This window comes from Acinonyx jubatus, chromosome D3 (assembly GCF_027475565.1).
Source record: "Acinonyx jubatus isolate Ajub_Pintada_27869175 chromosome D3, VMU_Ajub_asm_v1.0, whole genome shotgun sequence".
Taxonomy (NCBI): domain Eukaryota; kingdom Metazoa; phylum Chordata; class Mammalia; order Carnivora; family Felidae; genus Acinonyx; species Acinonyx jubatus.
In genome coordinates this window covers 30836011-30858219 of record NC_069392.1, presented here as the reverse complement: position 1 = coordinate 30858219, position 22209 = coordinate 30836011, and the positions used below count along the sequence as shown (strand labels likewise).

General features: G+C 36.6%; 1 protein-coding gene across 2 annotated transcripts in view; it reads left to right on the top strand.

Annotated features, from left to right (window-relative positions):
• The window catches only part of SEH1L (SEH1 like nucleoporin), a 33115-nt gene extending 12404 nt beyond the window's left edge, over positions 1-20711 (top strand). Inside the window, exons 4-9 of one of the 2 annotated variants that reach the window (XM_027068410.2) lie at positions 2455-2666; positions 10206-10304; positions 14714-14854; positions 15580-15737; positions 17054-17204; positions 19916-20711. In XM_027068410.2, the coding sequence (XP_026924211.1) occupies positions 2455-2666; positions 10206-10304; positions 14714-14854; positions 15580-15737; positions 17054-17204; positions 19916-20111 (957 nt within the window). In that variant the 3' untranslated portion in view covers positions 20112-20711. Of the gene's footprint in view, positions 1-2454; positions 2667-10205; positions 10305-14713; positions 14855-15579; positions 15738-17053; positions 17205-18271 lie in introns of both variants that reach the window. The other variant, XM_027068411.2, reaches the window with a different exon arrangement.
• The last annotated feature ends 1498 nt before the right edge of the window (positions 20712-22209 follow it).

The window sequence follows — 22209 nt, the reverse complement described above, 5'->3', positions numbered from 1 at the left end:
CACACTCTACCAACTGAGCCAGCCAGGTGCCCCTACAGTTTTTTTTTTTTCATTAAAAAAAATTGTTTTTAATGTTTTATTTATTTTTGAGAGAGAGAGAGAGACAGAGCATGATCAGGGAAGGGCAGAAAGAGAGAGAGACACAGAATCTGAAGCAGGCTCCAGGCACTGAGCTGTAAGCACAGAGCCCCATATGGGGCTCTAAATCCATAAACTCTGAGATCATGACCTGAACCGAAGTCAGACACAAAACTGACTGAGACACTCAGGTGTCCTGTTTTAAAATTTGTTTTGAAGTTTATTTTGAGAGACAGAGAGTGGGAGTGAGGGAGGGGGAGAGTGAGAGAGAGAATCCCAAGCAGGATCCTCACTGTCAGCATGTAGCCAGATGTAGGGCTCGAACTCATGAACCGTGAGATCATGACTTGAGCTGAGAGTCTGATGCTTAACCGACTGAGCCACCCAGGTGCCCCGCCCCTACAATTTTTTTTTTTTTAATGTTAGGAGGGGCTGGTCTTATGTTTGGCCTAGGCCCTCCCTAAGGCAAACAACAGTTTAAGGTGAGGAGAGAAGAGGAATTTATACTAGGGATTTTTCTAGCAGTCAGTCTGAGATGGGTCAGTATCTGTGGTGGGTTGGCTTGAGGAGTAAGTAGTAACATAGGGTTTTTATTTGAACTTAGTTAAAGATGTAGGTTTCCCCTGTTATATGAAAGTAGAGCATTCTTAAGAGAACTTTTCTAAGCTGAAATGGCATAAAGTGGAAAAGCAGTTACCGCTAACTTACATGGAAAAAATTTTGAGCATTCCCAGAACCAAAAAATAACTTCTCTTAGGCTTTTCTGATACCTTAGGATACACTTTGATAATGGATGCATAACATAAATTGAGATAAAGCACAGATGCTCAAAGACCGTTCAAAGCTATGTCAGTTTGATGGTGAGATACTGTGTAGTTCCCAAGGAAGGAGCTGGTGGTGCTATTGTTGAAGCTGAGGGTGCTTCAAGTAGTGGCTTGCAAAACCAATGTTGAAAGCTGTTTTCACTTTTTGCAAAAGCAAAAATGCTCTTCAGATTTCTTTTGGTTAGCGAGAAAAGGTACTAATTAGGTCTTTTGCAAAAGCAAAGTGGCATAACACAAACCTTTGAAGAGCTGGGGATATCTGTATACTCATTTGTATTTAGTTAAACAAATTGTAATACAAGTGTAAATTGTATTTAGTCATTGATCATTCACTATTTCAGCGGTTGTATTGGTATTGGTTATTCAGTGGTGTTTGTAGACAAGAGTTTGCAAAGATACAATCAATCTTTGGGGTTTATGTGATATTCTTTTAATATTGAGACTCCTTAAGATGTATTTTAGTAACCATAGACACTAAAGTGCTGATTTCTCCATTTTGTTGATATTGTCTGTCAGAAATCTAGATGTTAGAAAGTAGCTTATACATACCATATTGGAATTCTGTAATTATCACAATGCCAGCTTTGTACCATTCATTCCCTTGGTCTCTAGTAAATGCCTTCTCTTAAAAGTGGATAGTGGTGATCCACACAGGGCTAACTGGCATTTATGCTTGAAAGATGGAAGTTGCAGGTCTTCCATCTTACTGTTAAAAAATCTTAATTCATTTAATTTACTGCTTGCAGCATACTTGGTGAGACAAAGCTACCTATGTGAAAATTTGAACATTTTCTGGTTCAGTGACTGGTCTGCTTAAGGGAGAGTACCTACTTTTAATAAAGTTAGGCTTTCTAAGGTCAACTTTTTTTTACCTTAAAGGGAATAATTAAAATTTTTTTTATACATTAAAAAATTTTTGTTTTAATTTTTTTTTTTTAATGTTTATTTTTGAGAGACAGAGAGAGAGTGTGAGTGGGGAAGGGGCAGAGAGAGAGGGAGACACAGCATCCAAGGCAGACTCCAGGCCCTGGGCTGTTAAGACAAAGCCCAGGGTAGGTCTTGAACCCATGAACCGTGAGATCATGACCTGAGCTGAAGTCAGACGCTTACTGACTGAGTCACCTAGGCATCCCCCCCCAATTTTTTTTAATGTTTATTTATTTTTGAGAGAGAGAGAGAGAGACAGAGCGTGAACGGGGGAGGGGCAGAAAGAGAGGGAGACACAGAATTTGAAGCAGGCTTCAGGCTTTGAGCTGTCACCACAGAGTCTGATGCGGGGCTCAGACTCACGAACTGTGAAATCATGACCTGAGTTGAAGTTGGACACTTAACTGGCTGAGCCACACAGACACCCTGGCAATAATTAATTATAGGTCACTCTTACTGCTGGCTGTGTATGTGGTATTTTGCTGTGGAGGAAATTGAGGCCTAAGTGATTTTTAAATAAATTTTTCAAGGGTTACATACCTAGTAAAATAGTGTGATTTCAGAGTCTATGTTCTTTCCACTGTACGATCCTTTATTTTGTATATAAATAATTTTTTTTTTTCAGGTTAAGAGGACAACTTTAGTGGATAGCAGAACATCCGTTACCGATGTGAAATTTGCTCCTAAGCATATGGGTCTTATGTTAGCAACCTGTTCGGCAGATGGTATAGTAAGAATATATGAGGCACCAGATGTTATGAATCTCAGCCAGTGGTCTCTGCAGCATGAGATTTCATGTAAGCTAAGCTGTAGTTGTATTTCTTGGAACCCTTCAAGGTAAGCTTACACAGAAAACCTGATAATGTAATCCTAGTAAAACAAATTTCATAATTTTTAAACTAAGCATTTGATGGTTTAATTTCCTTAAAATGTTTTTCTTAAGTAGTTATGTTTATTATTAAAAAAAAATTGTGTAGAATAAAAATTCTCCCTAATCTACCCTGCACCCTTCATGTCTCTTGTCCCCTATTTTTATTCCATAGAAGAAGCCAACCATTGTAAATATTTTGGTGTGTACCTTCTGGCTTTTCCCATGTAAATACAAAGAAATATTTAATGTGTGTATAAACATACAAATATATGCCAGTATGCACATATCATGTAAAGGTAGATCCAAAACACACAGATACATATAGACATACATTCTGCTTACTTGAAATTTGCCTTTTTCATTTACAAATACATTGTGTCTATTTTCCCATGTATTAGTATAATTAATCCTACCTTATTTATTTATTAATTTTTTAAATGTTTATTCACTTTTTATTTTTGAGAGAGCGAGCTAGAGAAAGACAGAGCATGAATGGGGTAGGAGCAGAGAGAGAGGGAGACACGGGATCAGAAGCACACTCCAGGCTCTGAGCTGTCAGCACAGAGCCTGATGTAGGGCTCGAACTCGTGAATTGTGAGATCATGACCTGAGCCAAAATCTGACACTTAACAGACTGAGTCGCCCAGGCACCCCAGTCCTACCTTATTTTTTTAATTGCTGTATAGAGCATGACTCTGACTAGATCATAGTTGGTTTTAATTAAACTATTTTTAAAAATTAAAAGAAAAACGAATCACTTGGTAAAGAAAAAATTTCAAATAATACAGAGGAGTATAAAATGAAAGGTAAAAAGTTTCTCTACCCTCTAAAAATACTAAAAGTTCTGATTTTATTTATTTATTTATTTATTTATTTATTTATTTATTTATTTATTAAGTAGGCCCCATGCTCAGTGTGGGGCTTGAACTCCCAACTCTGAGGTCAAGAGTCGGATGCCCTACTGACTGAGCTACGTGCCCCTAATAGTTCTTATTTTAGATTTTAATTCTGATAGTTGCTATTATATTTTTTTTAATTTTTAAATTTTTTTAAGGATTTTGTTTTTAAGTAATCTCTACACTCAACATGAGGCTCAAACCCCCAATCCTGAGATCAAGAGCTGCTTGCTCAACCAACTGAGCCAGCCAGGTGCCCCAGTTGCTATTATATTTTTAAATGATTTACTTATGCCTTTGATTCTGCTATGTTAGCTTTATACAGTATTTATAGTCACTGTATGAAAGATGAATTTATCATTTAGCACATTTATAAAGCTTTCCACTTCTCAAGGTATGACTAGAGAGATATCTTTTTTTTTTTTTTTTTTTTTTTTTTTGAGAGAGAGAGAGACAGAGTGTGAGTGGGAATGGGGCAGAGAGAGAGGGAGATACAGAATCTGAAGCAGGCTCCAGGCTCTGAGCTGTCAGCAGAGAGCCCTACTCGGTTGTTGAATTCATGAGCTGTGAGATCACGACCTGAGCTGAAGTTGGATGCTTAACTGACTGAGCCACCCAGGTGCCCCTGATACCTTTTTGTTCTTTTAAGATTTTATTTTTCTACAGCTAGTGTGGGGCTCAAACTTAACAACCCTGAGACCAAGAGTCACATGTTCCACAGACTGAGCCAGCCGGGTGCCCCGATAGAGATCTTATTTTTGGAAATGTTGATGGTTTTTTAATTATGTTTGTAATTATCATAATTTCAAATGATATATATCCATTTTTCTACTGAGCGATTTATCAATTTTTAGATTGTATATGGACTCACATCTTTTTAAAAAGGAAATTAGCTTATTTTGTTTCTACCTCCCATTCACCTATTTTGTTATGTTGCTTATAAAACTGGCAAAATGTACAACATTTATATTTACATTCTGTAAAAATTTAATACATATACAAATATTTAAAAAAATTTTTTTTAATGTTTATTTATTTTTGAGAGAGAGCGTGAGCAAGGGCAGGTGGGGGGGCATGGGGTGCAGAGACAGAGGGAGAGAACACAGAAGTGGGCTCCAGGCTCTATGCTGTTGGCACAGAACCCTACTCAGGGCTTGAACTCACGAACTGTTGAGATCATGACCTGAGCCGAAGTCAGACGCTTAACTGACAGAGCCACCCAGGCACGCCAATATAAGTATTTGTCTTTCACCACAAGTTGATTCTAAAAGTTAAGTAACAGCCAAATTTACATTATTAGACTGTAAATATTCGTTATAGATGCAAATCTAATCTTTTTCTTGAAAATTATTGTTCATGCAGAATATCTGGTGTTAACTTTTGTTTTTTTTTTCTGATTTTACTTTTTATTTTTAAAAATTTACATCCAAATTAGCATATAGTGCAACAGTGATTTCAGGAGTAGATTCCTTAAGTGCCCCTTACCCATTTAGCCCATCCCCCCTTCCACAAACCCTCCAGTAACCCTCAGTTTGTTCTCCATATTTATGAGTCTTTCCTGTTTTGTCCCCCTCCCTGTTTTTATATTATTTTTGTTTCCCTTTCCTTATGTTCATCTGTTTTGTCTCTTAAAGTCCTCATATGAGTGAAGTCATATGAGTTTTGTCTTTCTCTGACTAATTTCATTTAGCATAATACCCTCCAGTTCCATCCACGTAGTTGCAAATGGTAAGATTTCATTCGTTTTGATTGCCGAGTAATACTCCATTGTATATATATCCCACATCTTCTTTATCCATTCATCCATCGATGGACATTTGGGCTCTTTCCATACTTTGGCTATTGTTGATAGTGCTGCTATAAACATGGGGGTGCATATGTCCCTTCGAAACAGCTCCCCTGTGTCCTGTGGATAAATGCCTAGTAGTGCAATTGCTGGGTTGTAGGGTAGTTCTATTTTTAGTTTTTTGAGGAACCTCCATACTGTTTTCCAGAGTGGCTGCAGCAGCTTGTGGTGTTAACTTCTGATGGATGCTCTGTTTTCTTTCTTGAGTCTTCTGGGTTATACTTGGCTGTCACAATTTTCATATCACATGTTGTCTTTAGATTTTTTGTTTTTTTATTTTGGTGACTGACACACCTCTTAAAGTATATTTTTTTTTCATACGGATGGATGGCAAACTTCTTTGAATTCTGACATACCAGAAAACGTCTTAATTTTACCCCATGGTTAATTGTAGTTTGGCTAGCTTTAGAGTTCTAAGTTCAAAACGTAAGAATTTCGAAGATAGTGTCCTTGAGAATCTTTTTAATTTAAGTGTGAATGAGAAGTCTGAGGTCAGTCTAATGCTGGTTCTTTTGTAGGTAGCCTGTTCTTTCTGGAAGTTTTCAGGATTTTTGTCTTAACTACTTTGAGCTTTGTTGCATGTGTATTCTCCTAGTTTGTGGTTTGTCATTTTGACACTGTGATGACTTTTGACGGTAGGAAGTTCTGAATTTTATTGTATTATTACAAATTTTTGAGGCTTCTTTGTTTTGAGAGAGAGCGTGAATGGGAGAGAGGAGCAGAGGGAGAGAAAGAGAATCTTAATCAGGCTCTGCACTCAGCATGTAGCCTGATGCAGTGCTTTGTCTCAACGACCATGAGATCATGACTTGAGCTGACATCAGGAGTTGAACATTTAACTGACTGAGCCACCCAGAAGCCCCTAGAGAATTCTGAGTTTTAATGTAACCACGTGTATCAGTCTTTCCTTTATTCTTCTAGTGCTTTTTGTATTTTACTTGAGGGATTTGTCACCACCTTAAGGTTTTCAAGTGTATTCTGAATGGATTTTGGTTTTGCTTTTCACATTTAGGTCATTATACCTTCTGAAATTGCTTTGTGTGATTTGAGGTAGCAGAATTCTAAAATGTATCCAGGATGTTTCTAGGTATTATTTTTACAGTTTTTATTAGGCAAATTTTCATATCTACCAAAAATAATAATACAATGGGCAGACCCTTCACGTATTCATCACCCAGCTGCAATAACTCAAAAGCTAGTCTTTTTTCTTTTCTTTTTTTTTTAATTTTTTTTTTTTAACGTTTTATTTATTTTTGAGACAGAGAGAGACAGAGCATGAACAGGGGAGGGTCAGCGAGAGGGAGACACAGAATCTGAAACAGGCTCCAGGCTCTGAGCTGTCAGCACAGAGCCTGACGCGGGGCTCGAACTCACAGACCGCAAGATCATGACCTGAGCCGAAGTCGGATGCCCAACCGACTGAGCCACCCAGGCGCCCCGCTAGTCTTTTTTTCATCTGTATATGACTTCCCACTGTCCCTCTTCCCCTGATAAAAAACTGGATTATTTTGAAGTAAACCCAGACATATACTATTAGGTGTTGGTCTTTTTTGATTCATCCTGCTTGACATTTAGTGGTGCCTTTCAAAATGAAGATTCTTGTCGAATTGGAAATTTCTTATGATTTTTAAAAAATTTCCTACGATTCTTTGATAATTTTCTTATGTTGTCTCTGTTCTGCCTTTACGGAACTCATCTTTGAATATTCTTGGATTTACTCTCCCATTTCTTTAAAATGGTTTGGAGATTTACTACTCTGTCATCAAGATCTCCTGATAGTTCTCTGGGTATCCAGTCAGTTTTTGTTACATGGATATGATATTCTTTGAGGGTTGTAATTAAAATTTTTTTAAATTTGTGTTTCTTTCTTGAATTACAGTAGGTCTCCATATTTGCAATAGTTATGTTCTATAAAGCTCAGTGAACACTGAATGAACCGAACCGTTGCTCCTGTAACCAGAGCACTTGCATGTGTATTCTAGTTTGTGGTTTGTCATTTTGACACTGTGATGACTTTTGCCGGTAGGAAGTTCTAAATTTTATTTCATTATAAATAATAATAAATTTAGGGTTCTCAAATGGAACAGGTTCAGCCACTGGCTGCTAGTAAATCCAGAGGCAGAGAAATGAGTGGTGATGGAACAGAGTAATTTATATTAGTGAGGCCCACACCGGGAAGACAGTGGACTAGTGTCACAAAGGCTGTCTCCAAAATGCTGAAAATACTTCAGGTTTATATAAAGAAAATATGGGATAAAGGTCATTGGGTATGTTTAGCTGTGCAGTAAAGGTCAGGTTAGTCATTGTGTTGAGGTCATTCACTTTGGTCTTGCTGCAGCAGGGCAGCTGTTACTGCCTGAGGGGATAGTTTTGGTTCTCATTATACGATGCTTTTCAGGCTGGGTCTTTTGCCTGAGTTAAGAGATAAGTTGGAAAAAAAAATCAGAAAGTACAGACTGAGGTCCAAATGGAGGCAGTTAAGGGGACAAGTGTGTCACTCCTTTGAGAGATATAGGATTGGTTTCCCATGAGCCTTTGATCACATTTTTGTCAAGTGATAAATACTTAACCTTGTTTTATGAGTGTTTGTGTTTAAAGATACCTTTTTAAGCATATGTTGCTGGTTCGTTAACATTGAAGTCCGCCAACAGCATTAAAACTCAGGCCTTAACAAAGCTTATCTAACACAGTATTTTCTCCATGAGGCACATTGTATAGTCTTCTTGCTAAGCATAAAAACTAGACTGCACTTCAGTACTACCCATGGGGGCCATTTTAAGTAGTAAAATCACCAACACAAAGCACAAAAATATGAAAATAATGGTGGTGAATAGAAGGCAACACTTGTTTTCAGCATGAGAGCTGAAATAAGGAGGCAGAACCTTACCTTGTTCGATCTCAGTATGGACTGCATGGGTCAAATGACTCAAATTTTTTGCAGACCTGTTCCAGGCATGTTCATGGGTGACCACAAAAGTCCCAAATATTGAATTTGGGCGGGGGGGGGGGGTTACAAACAAATTTTAGTAAGTAGGCCAGTTTATAAATAAAGAACCTGCAAATAATGAGGATCAGCTGTATCTACTTTCTCAAAGATCGATTTGTATATCGTGGTCTTTATTTTCATGCTTTTTGTTTTCCTTGTGTGTTAGTCTTTGCTTATCTATTTGTAGTTATGAACAAGAGACTATTATGCCTAGTAGAGAAAACAGGTATTGGTATTTTTCTTCTGCTAGGTGCTCTGTTTTCTTAGTAGCTCACTCTCTTACCTAGGGGTTGGCTGAGTTTCATCTTAGGTGGAGTGTGTTGGCAGGATTTCCTTGTAGGGAGTATAGACCAAGGGAACTGAGGAAAACAGGCTGGGATACCCCAAATTGCCAAAGTCAGGAGGACTTGACTTTTGGGATGGAGCACCTTAATGTGTTTTGTTCCTTCTGTTCCTCTCCCTGCCAGTTTTGGAGTGCTGTTTTATTTCAGGGTCTCTTTCCTGTTAAGTTTTGATCATCTCACTTATCCTTCCTCAGACTCTCTTTAGCTAGAGCCCAGTTAGCTGCCAGCTAAGAGGTCTTCTGATTGCAGTTCTTTTAATGAATCATTTCATGATTGTCCCCTTACTCATTCCTGTTCTTTGCATGTATTGAGGAGGCTGGAGTTTGTGGAATTTCTTCCTTACTGATACTGATAGAGCTCTTTTCTTGTCCCCCTTGCATGTCTTCTTTCTTTCTGCTTCCTGTCTTCCTGGAATTCCTTTAAATTTCTTGATTTCTGATGGCACATTGATATCTAGGACTATTATGATGGTGTTATTCTTTCATCATTTCCATGGAATCTTAGGAGGGAGGGGAAGGAGATGTAGGTGATCAATCTACTTTTTTTTTTAGTTGCTACATTCTGTTTTCACCTTTATGAAGTTGGCAGATGACAGTGTCAAGGTCAGATGTTAAACAAGGGGTAATGTTCACAGAGATATTACTTAATTTGGGTGAGGGAGGCAAAGGAAATCAATATTGAGGTAATTAGGTATAGAAATGAAGAAAATAATGTAACCTAGAGTTTATTTCAGTAGAGTTCATTATCTTATTACTTCTCTTGCCTTTTTAAAAATGAATCTAGAGAAGAGAATGACATTGTGGGTAACATGCTTTCTTGAGGTGTGGTCTTTTTCTACTTTTTTCTCCTTTTATCAGGATTTCTTATTTATTTTTAAGTTTATTTATTTTGAGGGAAAGGGCCTGTGCGGGGCTCTATCCCACAAACCTTGATGTCATGACTTGAGCCTACTGAGCCATCTAGGAGTCCCCAGGGTTTCTTCTTTTTGTACAAAGCACTTAAAATCTTTTTGTCATGAATTGGTCACTGTAGGGTTGCTTTTTATTCCATAGTGAATGACCAAATCTTTCAGGAAGAAAAATTCTAAGACCTCTTGGCTGTCGCCTTTTTTTAAAAAATTTTTTGTTTGTTTTTTTGGCTTTTTTTTTTTTTTTTTTAATCTACTGAATGCTTGAAACCTTTTCTTTTGGGAAAAGAGCTACTTTTCTGTCAGCAAGAGGGGCAAGAGGATGGTATTATCTGTCCCCACCTTGAGCATTCTCAAGGACACACCCTCCCAAGGTGTGACTGTGTCAGATACATGGTGGGGATCTAGTCACAGTAGTGGCATACTTACATGTGGGTTGTAGAACTACTTGATGCCAGATTTTTCTAATTCTTTGAATTAGATGTATATTAACTTATGTAAAATAGTTTTTACTCTTCATTTCTAGCTCTCGTGCTCATTCTCCCATGATAGCTGTAGGAAGTGATGACAGTAGTCCAAATGCAATGGCCAAGGTTCAGATTTTTGAATATAATGAAAACACCAGGTTAGTACTATTTGGTCTTAATTATTGTTCTTAATTGCATTTGATTTTTTAAAATGTTATTTCTTCATTCACTGAATTATGCATCATTCATTACATATTTACTTATTTCCTAGGCTATGCCAAGTTGTGTGCCAGTCTACCATAATATAAAATTGAATGGTATAGAGGAAAAGGTGACTGATTTAATAATATGTACGATCTTGCAGAGAAAACAAACAAAAATAGTAAAAAATGGTGATGAATTTTATCAACTGGGAGAATCAGGATGTTAAGGGCTTACTACACCTTGGGAGAGGGGGCCAGGAAGGTTCACTCCAGACAAGACTTACAGGATGAGTGAAAAGTAAAGTGTTAAAGAGCAGAAAACATTCCAAATGGAGAAAACTACATGTGATAAGGTACATGAACAAGAGAAAACCAGTATATTTTTATTGTAGTTGAAATGTAATAGGCAAAAGGGAGTGTGTGAGAAATATGCAAGGCTTATATCTGCACGACCTAGTGTTTTGTGTTTAGATTTTATGGGTGATATGAAGCCATTGAAAGAGTTTTAAGTTGGGGAATAATAGGGTTGGATGGTAGTTAAACTCTTCCATAGGTGTGAAAAGTATTTTAGAGGGCAACATGAGTGGATTCAGTGATTGGGTGCTGTTATAACAGTCCAGGTGGGAGATTATAGTGGCTTTGGCATAGAGTAGTAACAAATGGGGATGGAGAGAAGTGGACAGTGAGAATAATTTAAGAAATAGTATCAATAGAATCTGATGACTAGATTTAGAAGGTGAAGAAAGGGGGATCTGTTGAGATGATTTTCAAGGTTCTGGTTAATAATTCAATGGGTGGTATGTAATTTCTTAAAATAAGGACATCTGGAAACAGGACACATTTGGGTAGAGTATAGCAGCATGTGAAGTAAAGTCTATTTTGGGTCATGTTGAGATACCTGCAGTACTTCTGAGAGCTGTAAGCTGTGTGTCAGAGGTGTTCTCAGATCTTGTAAGAGAAAAGAGCACCCATCAGTTGATCAGGTAGGCTTCACATGTGCTAGGTAACAAGCACATGGGTCTAGGAGTCAGATGCTGGGTAGGGCCAGAAGTGGAGGAGAAGAAAGAACTACAGTTGTCCCCCTTATCCATAGGGGATACGTTCTAAGACCCCTAGTAGCTGCCTAAAACCTCTAATAGTACCAAATTCTGTGTCATCTGTGTTTTTTTTCTATACATACGTACTTACGATAAAGTTTATAAGTTAGAGTATTAGATTAACAATAGTTAGTGATAAAATAGAAGAATTATAACAATACACTGTAATAAAAGTTATGTGATTGCAGCCTCTCTTTTAAAATATCTTTTTGTGCTGTATTCACTTCCTGTGACCATGAGAGATGATAAAATGCGTATGTGATGAGATGAGATAAAATGCCTATGTGAGTGATGTAGGCATGCTGACCTTCTGACGGTAAATCAGGGGCATCATCTTCTGGATGTAAATTTGATTGTGGGTAACAAACCGTGGAAAGTGAGACTGTGGCTAGTAGGGGGACCAGTATATTTTAATTCCTGTGGGCTCTGCATTTCAGAATGTTACTAGGAGTTTTGAGGGGTTCTTACTCCAGCCCTCTACTTCCCAGATTCTTGATTTCTTCAGAGACTGTTTACAACAGTGCTGTCCAGTAGAACTTGCTGCACTGATGCAAATGCCCCGTACTTGTGCTAGCTAATGCAGTGGCCACCAGCCGCATGCCACTGTTGAAGCTTAAATGTGGCTACTATAGCTGAAGAACTGCATTTGTTCATTTTTATTAATTTAAATTTAAATAGGCACATGTGGCTAGTGACTGGAGCGTTGGCCAGCACAGTTCTAGAATATAGGAACCTTCCTTTAGAACTATTTGAGGCTTTCATAGCCTTTTAAGCTATTAAAGCTATGAACCACATCACTAGCACTTCTTAAAGAGGCTTTATGAAGAGTTAATACTGTTAAAGTAATTTCTTTCAACCTTAGCTGAACAGAATGAATTTGGAGGCATAAATCTAAAACTTTGAATGTGGGACCATTTCTAAAACGTAGGAGAATGAAACTACTTCATAAATAATATTTGAGTAAAGGGATAAATAACTTGCAAGTTAATTCTGAAAGAATATACAGGGCAGATAGAAAGTACCTAAAACTTAAAAGAATTCAGTGATAAAGATAATCCAAAGTTGTGTATAAGTCTCTTAGCAGAATAAATCTAGATTAGGGGCTGGATTCCCTGTAACAAGGGAGCCTGACAGTAGAACAGTTCTGGGGTTAAGTGGCTCACTTGGTGCAGTGATGACATCAGAGTTTTTGGTATTTTCCTTAGTCATCCTTAGTGTGTTGGTGACAGCTCCCTCTTAGGATCACAAGAGCATTTCCAGGTTTCACATGCAGATACAAAGAAGGGCATTGGCTTTTATGTATCTTTTTGTATGAGGGAGAGAAGAAAAAGTTTTCTCGAAGCACCTTAGCAAGCTTTTTCATTGGGTCCCACTGACCAGAATTGGGTCACTTACTGTGCTTTAGCTGCAAGGGAGTAGACAGCAAGTGCCAGGCATTTTCTGCATCTAGAATGGCCAGGAAGTGGCATTGGGAAGGTAACTGTGTCTGTGTGTGAGTGTATGTGGGATTGACTTAGGAAGTTACCAGACCTTTTAAGATCAGCCATTTTGGGGATGGTCCTTGTCTGTTTCTTTGAAGTAAGAGTTGTTCAAAGGTTGTTATACAGATTGAACATGTTACGTAGAGGCTATGTGATAGTGGAGTATGTAGCATCCAATTATGAATACCTAACTGAGCTTTCTGTAAGTAATAGTAGTAGTAATAGTAATAGTAGTAACAAATAGAAAACATTTGTCGAATTTACCAGTATTGGATATATTTATTTCTATTGGTGAATGAAAATATTAAGACAGACCTAGTCTAGATAATAGTACAAGTGCCTATATTTATACAGGTTATATGGCATTTTTACATACATTATGAAATTTGAATTCTAACAATCACCTTATGAGGAGGGTAGGTAGCTTTTATATTATCACCATTTTCACGAATGAAGAAACAGATCAACAAAGTAAAATGACTTGTCTAGGATCCAACACAGGAGTTATGACCAGACAGTAGAAGCAGCAAGGGTGTGGATTAGATTACTCAGGATCATGTAGGGGAAGACGAGGTCAAGGAGCCTTGAGGCATGTGCTAGCTTGGAGACATTTGGGGAAAATGTTGGCATGAAAAGAAGGCCAAGCATAGATTTGTTGGGAACACCAGTATATTAGAGGAGGGTAGTGAAAAGGTAAGAGAGGTACCTCTCTCTAACTCCCTCTGTTACATACAGGGTTATGTGCTTCATTTCTGTCCCTGATATTGAACTTACAATGGAGAAAAACATAATTTAAAATTCTTATCTGTTGTCTCCTTCATTATCTTCTCCGTTTGCACATGTAGAAATAGAATTGTAAGGATGAAACAGATTTCAGTATAGTGCCCTTTATTACCACTAAAAGAACTCAGTTCCTCCTGTTATCAAATTCATTTTCCAATTTATACTCAAATACTTAGGACATTCAATTACCCTTTTCTTGAAAATAGATATTAATGGTTAATAAATCAGCATCTCATTCTTTTTTTTTTTAAGTTTATTTATTTTGAGAGAGAGAGAACGTGGGCAAGCAGGGGAGGGCAGAGAGAGGAGAAGTAATCCTAAGAAATAAGGAGCCTAAGCAGGCTCCTCATTATCAGTGCAGAGCCCAGTGTGGGGCTCAGTCTCACGAACTGGGAGATCATGACCTGAGCTGAGATTAAAGATTCAGCAATTTAACTGACTGAGCCACCCAGGTGCCCCGGCATCTCATTCTAATTAAAGTTTTGTTAAACTGTTCTAAGCTAAACTTACAAAATCAAAGAACAAAACCTGGGGGCTTTATATTAATTTTCCAGGGCTGCCATAACAAATCACTACAAACAAAACAATTTATTCTCACAGTTCTGGAGGCCAGAAATCTAAAGTCAAGGTGTGGTCAGCACCATGCTGCTTCCACAATTCTTCCTTGTCTCTTAAGGCTTCTAGTGGCTTTGGGAGGTCCTTGGTGTCTGGCTGCATAATTCCAATCTCTCCCTGTTTTCACGTGGCTTTCTTCTCTGTATCTCCTTTTCTGTCCTTTATAAGGATGGTCCAGGATGATCTTGTCCTGAGATCCTTAGTTATATACACAAAGACCCTTTTTCTAAATTAGGTCACATTCAGTTTCTGGGGGTTAGGCCTTGGTCATACTATATATATATACTGCAGAGGTAAACACTGTTTCATTGTGAACAATGTAAAAAACGTGTGGATTTTTAAAAATTTTAATTTCTGAAAATTTTAACATAAATTGTTTTTTTATTAGGAAATATGCAAAAGCTGAAACCCTCATGACAGTCACAGATCCTGTCCATGATATTGCCTTTGCTCCAAACTTGGGAAGGTCTTTCCACATTCTAGCCATAGCAACCAAAGATGTGAGAATTTTTACATTAAAGCCTGTGAGGTGAGGTTTTGAAGCAATTACTAATTTAAAAATGCTCTTAACTCATGATTATTTTCATTTGTGGAAGAGAATGAAGAGGCAACTGTGATCTGAAGAATGGATTCTTTAATGAACATTTTATCTATAAATATATGAGTTTTAGGGATGGGGAATTGAATAAAGATAGATTTATGTTTTCTTAATTGCATTTTATTTAGGCTACTACAATGAATTGGATCCTCTGAATATAATTGGTACTGTGTAAATGTTTGAACAAATGCGAGGTGTCAGGTAACTTAGGGACAATTAAATTAGCTCAGACATTCTTGTGAATAATGTATTCAGGCTTTAATTTTGGAATTGTGAATTTCAGTTCCTTTTTTTCTTCCTTCCCCCCTTCTATTCTTCCCTTCCTACTGCTTTCCTTTTAAAATTAATTGTTATGTATTTTATTCCTCAACTGTGTTTGGGTGAATAAAGCCTCTTTTGTTGTTCCTTTCTTCCATGAAATAATCACTGAATAATTTTTATGTGGTAGGATCATGCCAGGTGCTGGAGAATCAAATGAAAGTGACATGGCCCAGCTCTCAATGAGTTAAGGTGGGGGAGTATGGGAGGGAACGTGGTAGTTTTAGATATGAACATAATTATAAAATAATATGGTAAGTGTATGTATTTTTTTTATTTAGAACCGTGTGTGTAAAATCTTTTCTCAGCATTTCTTAGGAAAATCTTTTTATTAATAGGAAAGAACTTACCTCCTCTGGTGGACCAACAAAATTTGAAATCCATATAGTGGCTCAGTTTGATAATCATAATTCCCAGGTCTGGCGAGTGAGTTGGAATATAACAGGAACAGTGTTAGCATCTTCAGGAGATGATGGCTGTGTAAGATTATGGAAAGGTAAGGTTTTAATGAAAGGATTGTTGCTCTATGTTGCTACTTAAGAATTTTCATTTAGAAATGTAAACTCGGAAATATTTTGGAAAAAAATGATCTTTCTACAGTTATTTTCAAATTAATGTCTTATATTTGTGTTATTTTGAACCTCCATCAGTTTACCTAGTTCATGGCAGTTAATGACACTTGAATTGTTTTTTAAGTTTCCATGTGGATCTCCTTTTAAAACTAAAAGTAATTGTAACAATATGCAGTATCTCCAAAAGGTACCGTTTGCTATGTGTGTAACTTGTGTGACTGCTCTACAAACATAGGATAGGGCTATAGACATCTCTTATTAAATAATTGCTCTAGCTAACCAGCCCTTAATAGGAGAAAATCCAGTATCATCTCCACTTCTTCTCTGCACCTCTCGAAAGTTCAAGAATCTTCTGGCCACTGATTCTGAAAGTTTCTTGTAAATGGCATGCTGAGTGAGAATTCAGTTTAGTAACTTGATGCTAGCTGTGGTTGCTGTAGCATGGTCTACATTTTTCCATGGATGTTTATCTACTGGGTGGAGGTGTCCTTGGTCCTTGTCCCACTCTAGTCAGTGGCATCCCATATAACCTATAGCTTAGCTCACGTACCCTGAGTAGTTACTGTTTCTCAAAATGCAATTTGGCTGAGTGTCCCATGGTCAGTTTTAGGCTGTGGCAGAACCGGCCCAGACCTCCCTTTCCTCAGTATCATTTGCTGTCAAGGGCTTTGCTTCTCTTTCTTGCCCCTGGTCTTTAGTCAGGACCACCCAGCTTCACTCCAGCAGGCTCCCTAACTTGGGTTTCCTGGGCTAAGGGTCTCCAGTGACCTATTTTGTATTAGAAGAATTAGGCCATGTTGGGTTAGCCACTCAAACCCCAAAGGGGTCCGTCTCTGAGGACATTAAGTACCCACATGACTTACACTTGCATAACCAAGAAGACAGCTCCATAACCCTACATATACAAGTAATCGAAATTCATTATCATGAAATGAACAATTTATTTTGATATTAAAGTTAATGTGGTAGCTTAGAGAATTGTCTCTGTTAATATTTGTCTTACAAGGAAAGGAAATGGTAGAAACTTTGTTTTTTAAATTAGTAAATTTTCTAAAACTTTAAAAAATAATTGGTAAAATTGAGATACGTATTTCATTTAAAAAATGTCTTTAACATTTATCTTGAGAGATACGTAGTCCTCTTTTGTTTTTTTCATTGTAGTTTAAGAATTTGAACACAGATTTGTGTCCTTGAACAAAGCTATTAGCCATGTTAATGTATTTGACCATTTTCCTTTCAGCTAATTATATGGACAATTGGAAGTGTACTGGTATTTTGAAAGGTAATGGGAGCCCTGTCACTGGGAATTCTCAGCAGGGAAACTCAAATCCTTCCCTAGGTTCAAATATCCCAAATCTTCAAAATTCATTAAATGGATCTTCTTCTGGCAGGTAGGCTGTTTTTGTGGGAAGACTAGAAATTATCTCCTTTTTAAAATCATTCTGATAGCCAGACTAAAGGTGTGTAATTTCATGGATTTTAAGATTGAATAAAGAAATTCATACACAATTATAATACTAGAAAAAATTCACTTGGTTATCTCTGTATTTAGCTTACATAGTCATAATATTTATTAGGTAGATTGTTAAGCCATTAAACAAACTAAATTATATTCTGAAATTTAGTGGTCCATCAGAAATGTTTATAACTTAAAGATTTTACTTTGCTTCTCAAGTAAGATGAAGAGCAAATCTGGGATAATGCTGAGGATTTTAGTCCTAGATGAGCATTAGTATGTTAGTGGTAGTAGTGTAGCCTTTGAATTAGCTCAAGCTGAAATTTTCAATAAAATACATAAAGCCTTTGTAGATGAGAGTGAGTTAAATGTGTTTTGTGGGTGTTGGGTGTGTTTGTGGGTGTGTTTAAACCTAATGGAGATTGTAAGAGAAAATGGTAAATTGTGATTTCTTGATTTTTAGAATTTTTAATATATTTTAGATTCTTGTTTATCTTGACAAACAATGTGATCTGAAGAGTCATCCTTTGTTTTCATATTCAGATTTCAAATATGTGAATTTTTAAGATCAGCTTATTTTAATATGCCTTTGTGAATAATTTGGAATACGATTCAGGAAACTTCAAAGCATGGTCCTTATTAACAAACTGTCCTGTGGTTTCTGTTGTCATCTTAGAATTCTATTTAAAATTTCTTCAACTATTTTTATAATGTTAAATTTTTATTTAAAAAGTCCTGTTTGATTTTGAGATTTAAGTATTTGCATGTAAACAATTTCAGGTTACCACAGAAGAGATCAGATTATAAAAATGATTTCATGAGACAAAGGATACTACTGTTAATTTAAAAAAAAAATCTGATTTTTGGTTGCTGCCTGTACTGTGTATATTCTTTTGTAAAGAGCTTTGAAGTTTTGATCTGTATTCTTATTGTGCCAATAACCGTGTGTGTTAGATCTGTGATGCATTTTCCCTTCTCCATTTGTATTATGTCCTTTAACAGAAAGCACAGCTGAGTACCAGCTAACTGGAGTAACTTTGCTGTTTTGCTGCTTGTTGCATGCACACAGGAATGGAAAGCGAGCTCCTTTTCCCCTTCCCCAGCGCCGTTTGACCTCTCCCAAGATACACCAGCAGCCTGCTTACTACTAAACGCAATCCAAAAGGCCTTTAAAAATACCGTGTATATCATTTTTTTTGTACTAGCCAGTTTATTGACACTATTTGAAACTTTTGAAATATAAATGGAGAGGCTTTTTGTTGAGACATTGTCACCAAAACAATTTTTTGAAATGTTCCCGAAACTAACATGGGTTTAAAATTAAAAGGATTGTTACTATCCTTGTAAGTAGTTGGGAGGAGGGAAAATACCACTTTATTCCATTTGGAGAATATAGGCTTATTTCTTTTGTTTTCTAAAACAGTAAGCGAAAATGATGAATTTTTATAATTTTAATTTGAAGATTGAATAAATATTTTTCATAAAGATTGTTTTGAGTGCTAATCTGTTTATTACCTTTTGTAGAATTGGCTTATACGTGATATTATTTAATACAACTCTGTCATTTCTTTGTAATATTTTTAAAAAATATTAGTAAAGGAGTGAGAGAAGTAGTAGTGAAATGAAAGTAATTTGTACAGTTTGTGGCCAAATTAAACATATGGTATTGCTTCATTTATAATATGGTAGTAAAATGAAAACATCTTTGTAAGTTTTCAATTCATATTCACTAAAGAGCTAAATGTTTCTAATATGTGCTTGTATATTTTTTATGGTGTAATTCCATGGCTTAAGTTTTCCTTCAAGTCAAAATTTGGAAACATACTATAAGAGGAGCAGTTAAAAATTTGCTGAAATTGTGCATGCACATTAACCTCCACATTCCAAGCCTCAGGATTTTAATTTAGTTGGCTGCTTCATTTAGTTCATATTTTTTAGAACTTTGACCTTGATGACAAAGCTATAAGTCTTTGTTTGCTAATGTGCTTAAGTATTACGGGTAAGTTATAAAATGGCAGAAGAATAACAATAGGACATATTCTTTGAGCTCTTTTACTTATCAAAATTTTGTACTATTTAAAGTTTTTGCAGAAAAGCAGCTAAGTGTTTTCAAAGATTGTATTTCTTCAGAAGTATATTGCAATAGCTGGCCATACTTTGTGAAAGTATATTTGGATTGGTTCTCAGTGTCCTGTATGCACTACAAAACATGTGCCTGCTGCTACTACAAACGAAGCATTGCTTAAAATAAAAAGCTTATTAGATTTGTAAATTTCCAGGATCGCATCAAATATGTTTCTGAAAGATTAGAAAATGTTTTAAATTATAAAATGTCTTTTTTTGTAACATTCATACTGATAATTTTTTTTAACATTTTAAGTTTAACAGATTGTATTTCTTTCTTTCAAGTTTCTATACTTGTTTAAGCAAGCTTGATTTGAGTAAGGGTCTTGATTTTTGCGATTATGTTCTGTTAGTTTTGGCATGAATATACTAAAGCTTTTTTTTCCAGCATGTGTTTTCTCCTCTTTGGTTCTCTTTGTATTTACTACTTTTCTCTTTTTCTTCTGTTTTTTTTTTCTTTTTTTTTTTTTTCTGTTGTTTTTGTTTTGTTTTGGTGTTTTGTTCCTGTCTTCATTGTTTCAGGTATTTCTTTCCCCCTCTGGATTCCCCACGGGCTGGATCGAGATGGTCCAGTTATGCCCAGCTCCTTCCTCCTCCTCCTCCTCCTCTGGTAGAGCACTCTTGCGATGCTGACACTGCCAACCTCCAGTATCCTCACCCTCGCAGACGATCTCTCTCTCGGCCTCTTAATCCCTTACCTGAGAATGAAGGGGTTTAAAACACTGATTTAACACTTAAAGGCCTTATTCAAGTGCTTGTAAATGCTTTCATTCCTGGCTGCTTTTTGTTTTTCTTCATTTTCTTTCAGAAGATTTTTCTAAGTTAGGGTCCGTCTTGCATGTATTACAACCAGAACACAGTGTTTGGAACCTAAATGTGTTTGTGCTTCTGCATCAAAGGAACATTTGCCTCACTGGTTGATAACCTTTGATGAAATGCGATAAGTACAAGTAACGTGAACTATGAGATTTACAGTAGCTGATTTCACTTTCAAAGTGCCTATTCGTTTTATCTTGAACTGTTATGGTGTTAATTTTCTTATGGTTTGTCATTCTGGTTAATGTGAAAGCATATCATAGAGTTCACTTTGCCTTTGAGACATATTAAGAAATGTTTTAAAATTTACAGGCTAATGTTGGATCTGACTAGTTTGTAAAATAAATCATTCCTGTGTATAAAGCAGCAAAACATAATAATGGACTCTGGTTATTTTTTTTTTTTTTTGAAAGGAAATTGCCTTTTACTACTTGGAATTACTGTTTAAAGCTTTTGTAATTATTCTCCAAGTAGATTATTTAATAAAATATATTTTAAAAGATATGAATCTGTTGCCTTATGAAAACAGAATGAACAGCTGGCCCTTGAACAACATGGGTTTGAACTACACTCGTCCACTTATACATAGATTTTTTTCAGTAAATGCAGCATGGTACTGTAAATGTAGTTTCTCTTCCTTATGATTTTCTTAATAGCATTTTTTTTCTCTAGCTTACTTTACATGTATAACATACAAAATAGGTGGTAATTGACTACTTATGTTACTGGTAAAGCTTCTAGTCAACAGTAGGCTATTAAGTAGTCCAAGGTTAGAGTCAGATTTTTGACTGGGGGCACACTGGCACCATCTAACCCCTGAGTTGTTTAAGGGTCAACTATATTCTATTTGTTAGATGGTAAAGCTTATATCTCCTTATACAATGTTGAAAAAAAAAATCCAAACAATCAAAAAATTGGAGGTAAGCATGACATTTATTTAAAAAGGTAGGAAGTTAGTATGTAGACTAACACCTACAACTGACGGATGTTGACTTCCAATCTAATTGCACATTATTTTATTTTATTTTTTTATTATTTTTTCAATATATGAAATTTATTGTCAAATTGGTTTCCATACAACACCCAGTGCTCATCCCAAAAGGTGCCCTCCTCAATACCCATCACCCACCCTCCTCTCCTTCCCACTCCCCATCAACCCTCAGTTTGTTCTCAGTTTTTAAGAGTCTCTTATGCTTTTGCTCTCTCCCACTCTAATTTCCTTTTTTTTTTTTTTTTTTTCCCTTTCCCTCCCCCATGGGTTTCTGTTAAGTTTCTCAGGATCCATATAAGAGTGAAAACATATGGTATCTGTCTTTCTCTGTATGGCTTATTTCACTTAGCATCACACTGTCCAGTTCCATCCACGTTGCTACAAAGGGCCATATTTTGTTCTTTCTCATTGCCATGTAGTACTCCATTGTGTGTGTAAACCACAATTTCTTTATCCATTCATTAGTTGATGGACATTTAGGCTCTTTCCATAATTTGGCTATTGTTGAGAATGCTGCTATAAACATTGGGGTACAAGTGCCCCTATGCATCAGTACTCCTGTATCCCTTGGGTAAATTCCTAGCAGTGCTATTGCTGGGTCATAGGGTAGGTCTATTTTTAATTTTCTGAGGAACCTCCACACTGTTTTCCAGAGTGGCTGCACCAATTTGCATTCCCACCAACAGTGCAAGAGGGTTCCTGTTTCTCCACATCCTCTCCAGCATCTATAGTCTCCTGATTTGTTCATTTTGGCCACTCTGACTGGCGTGAGGTGATATCTGAGTGTGGTTTTGATTTGTATTTCCCTGATGAGGAGCGACGTTGAGCATCTTTTCATGTTCCTGTTGGCCATCCGGATGTCTTCTTTAGAGAAGTGTCTATTCATGTTTTCTGCCCATTTGTTCACTGGGTTATTTGTTTTTCAGGTGTGGAGTTTGGTGAGCTCTTTATAGATTTTGGATACTAGCCCTTTGTCCGATACGTCATTTGCAAATATCTTTTCCCATTC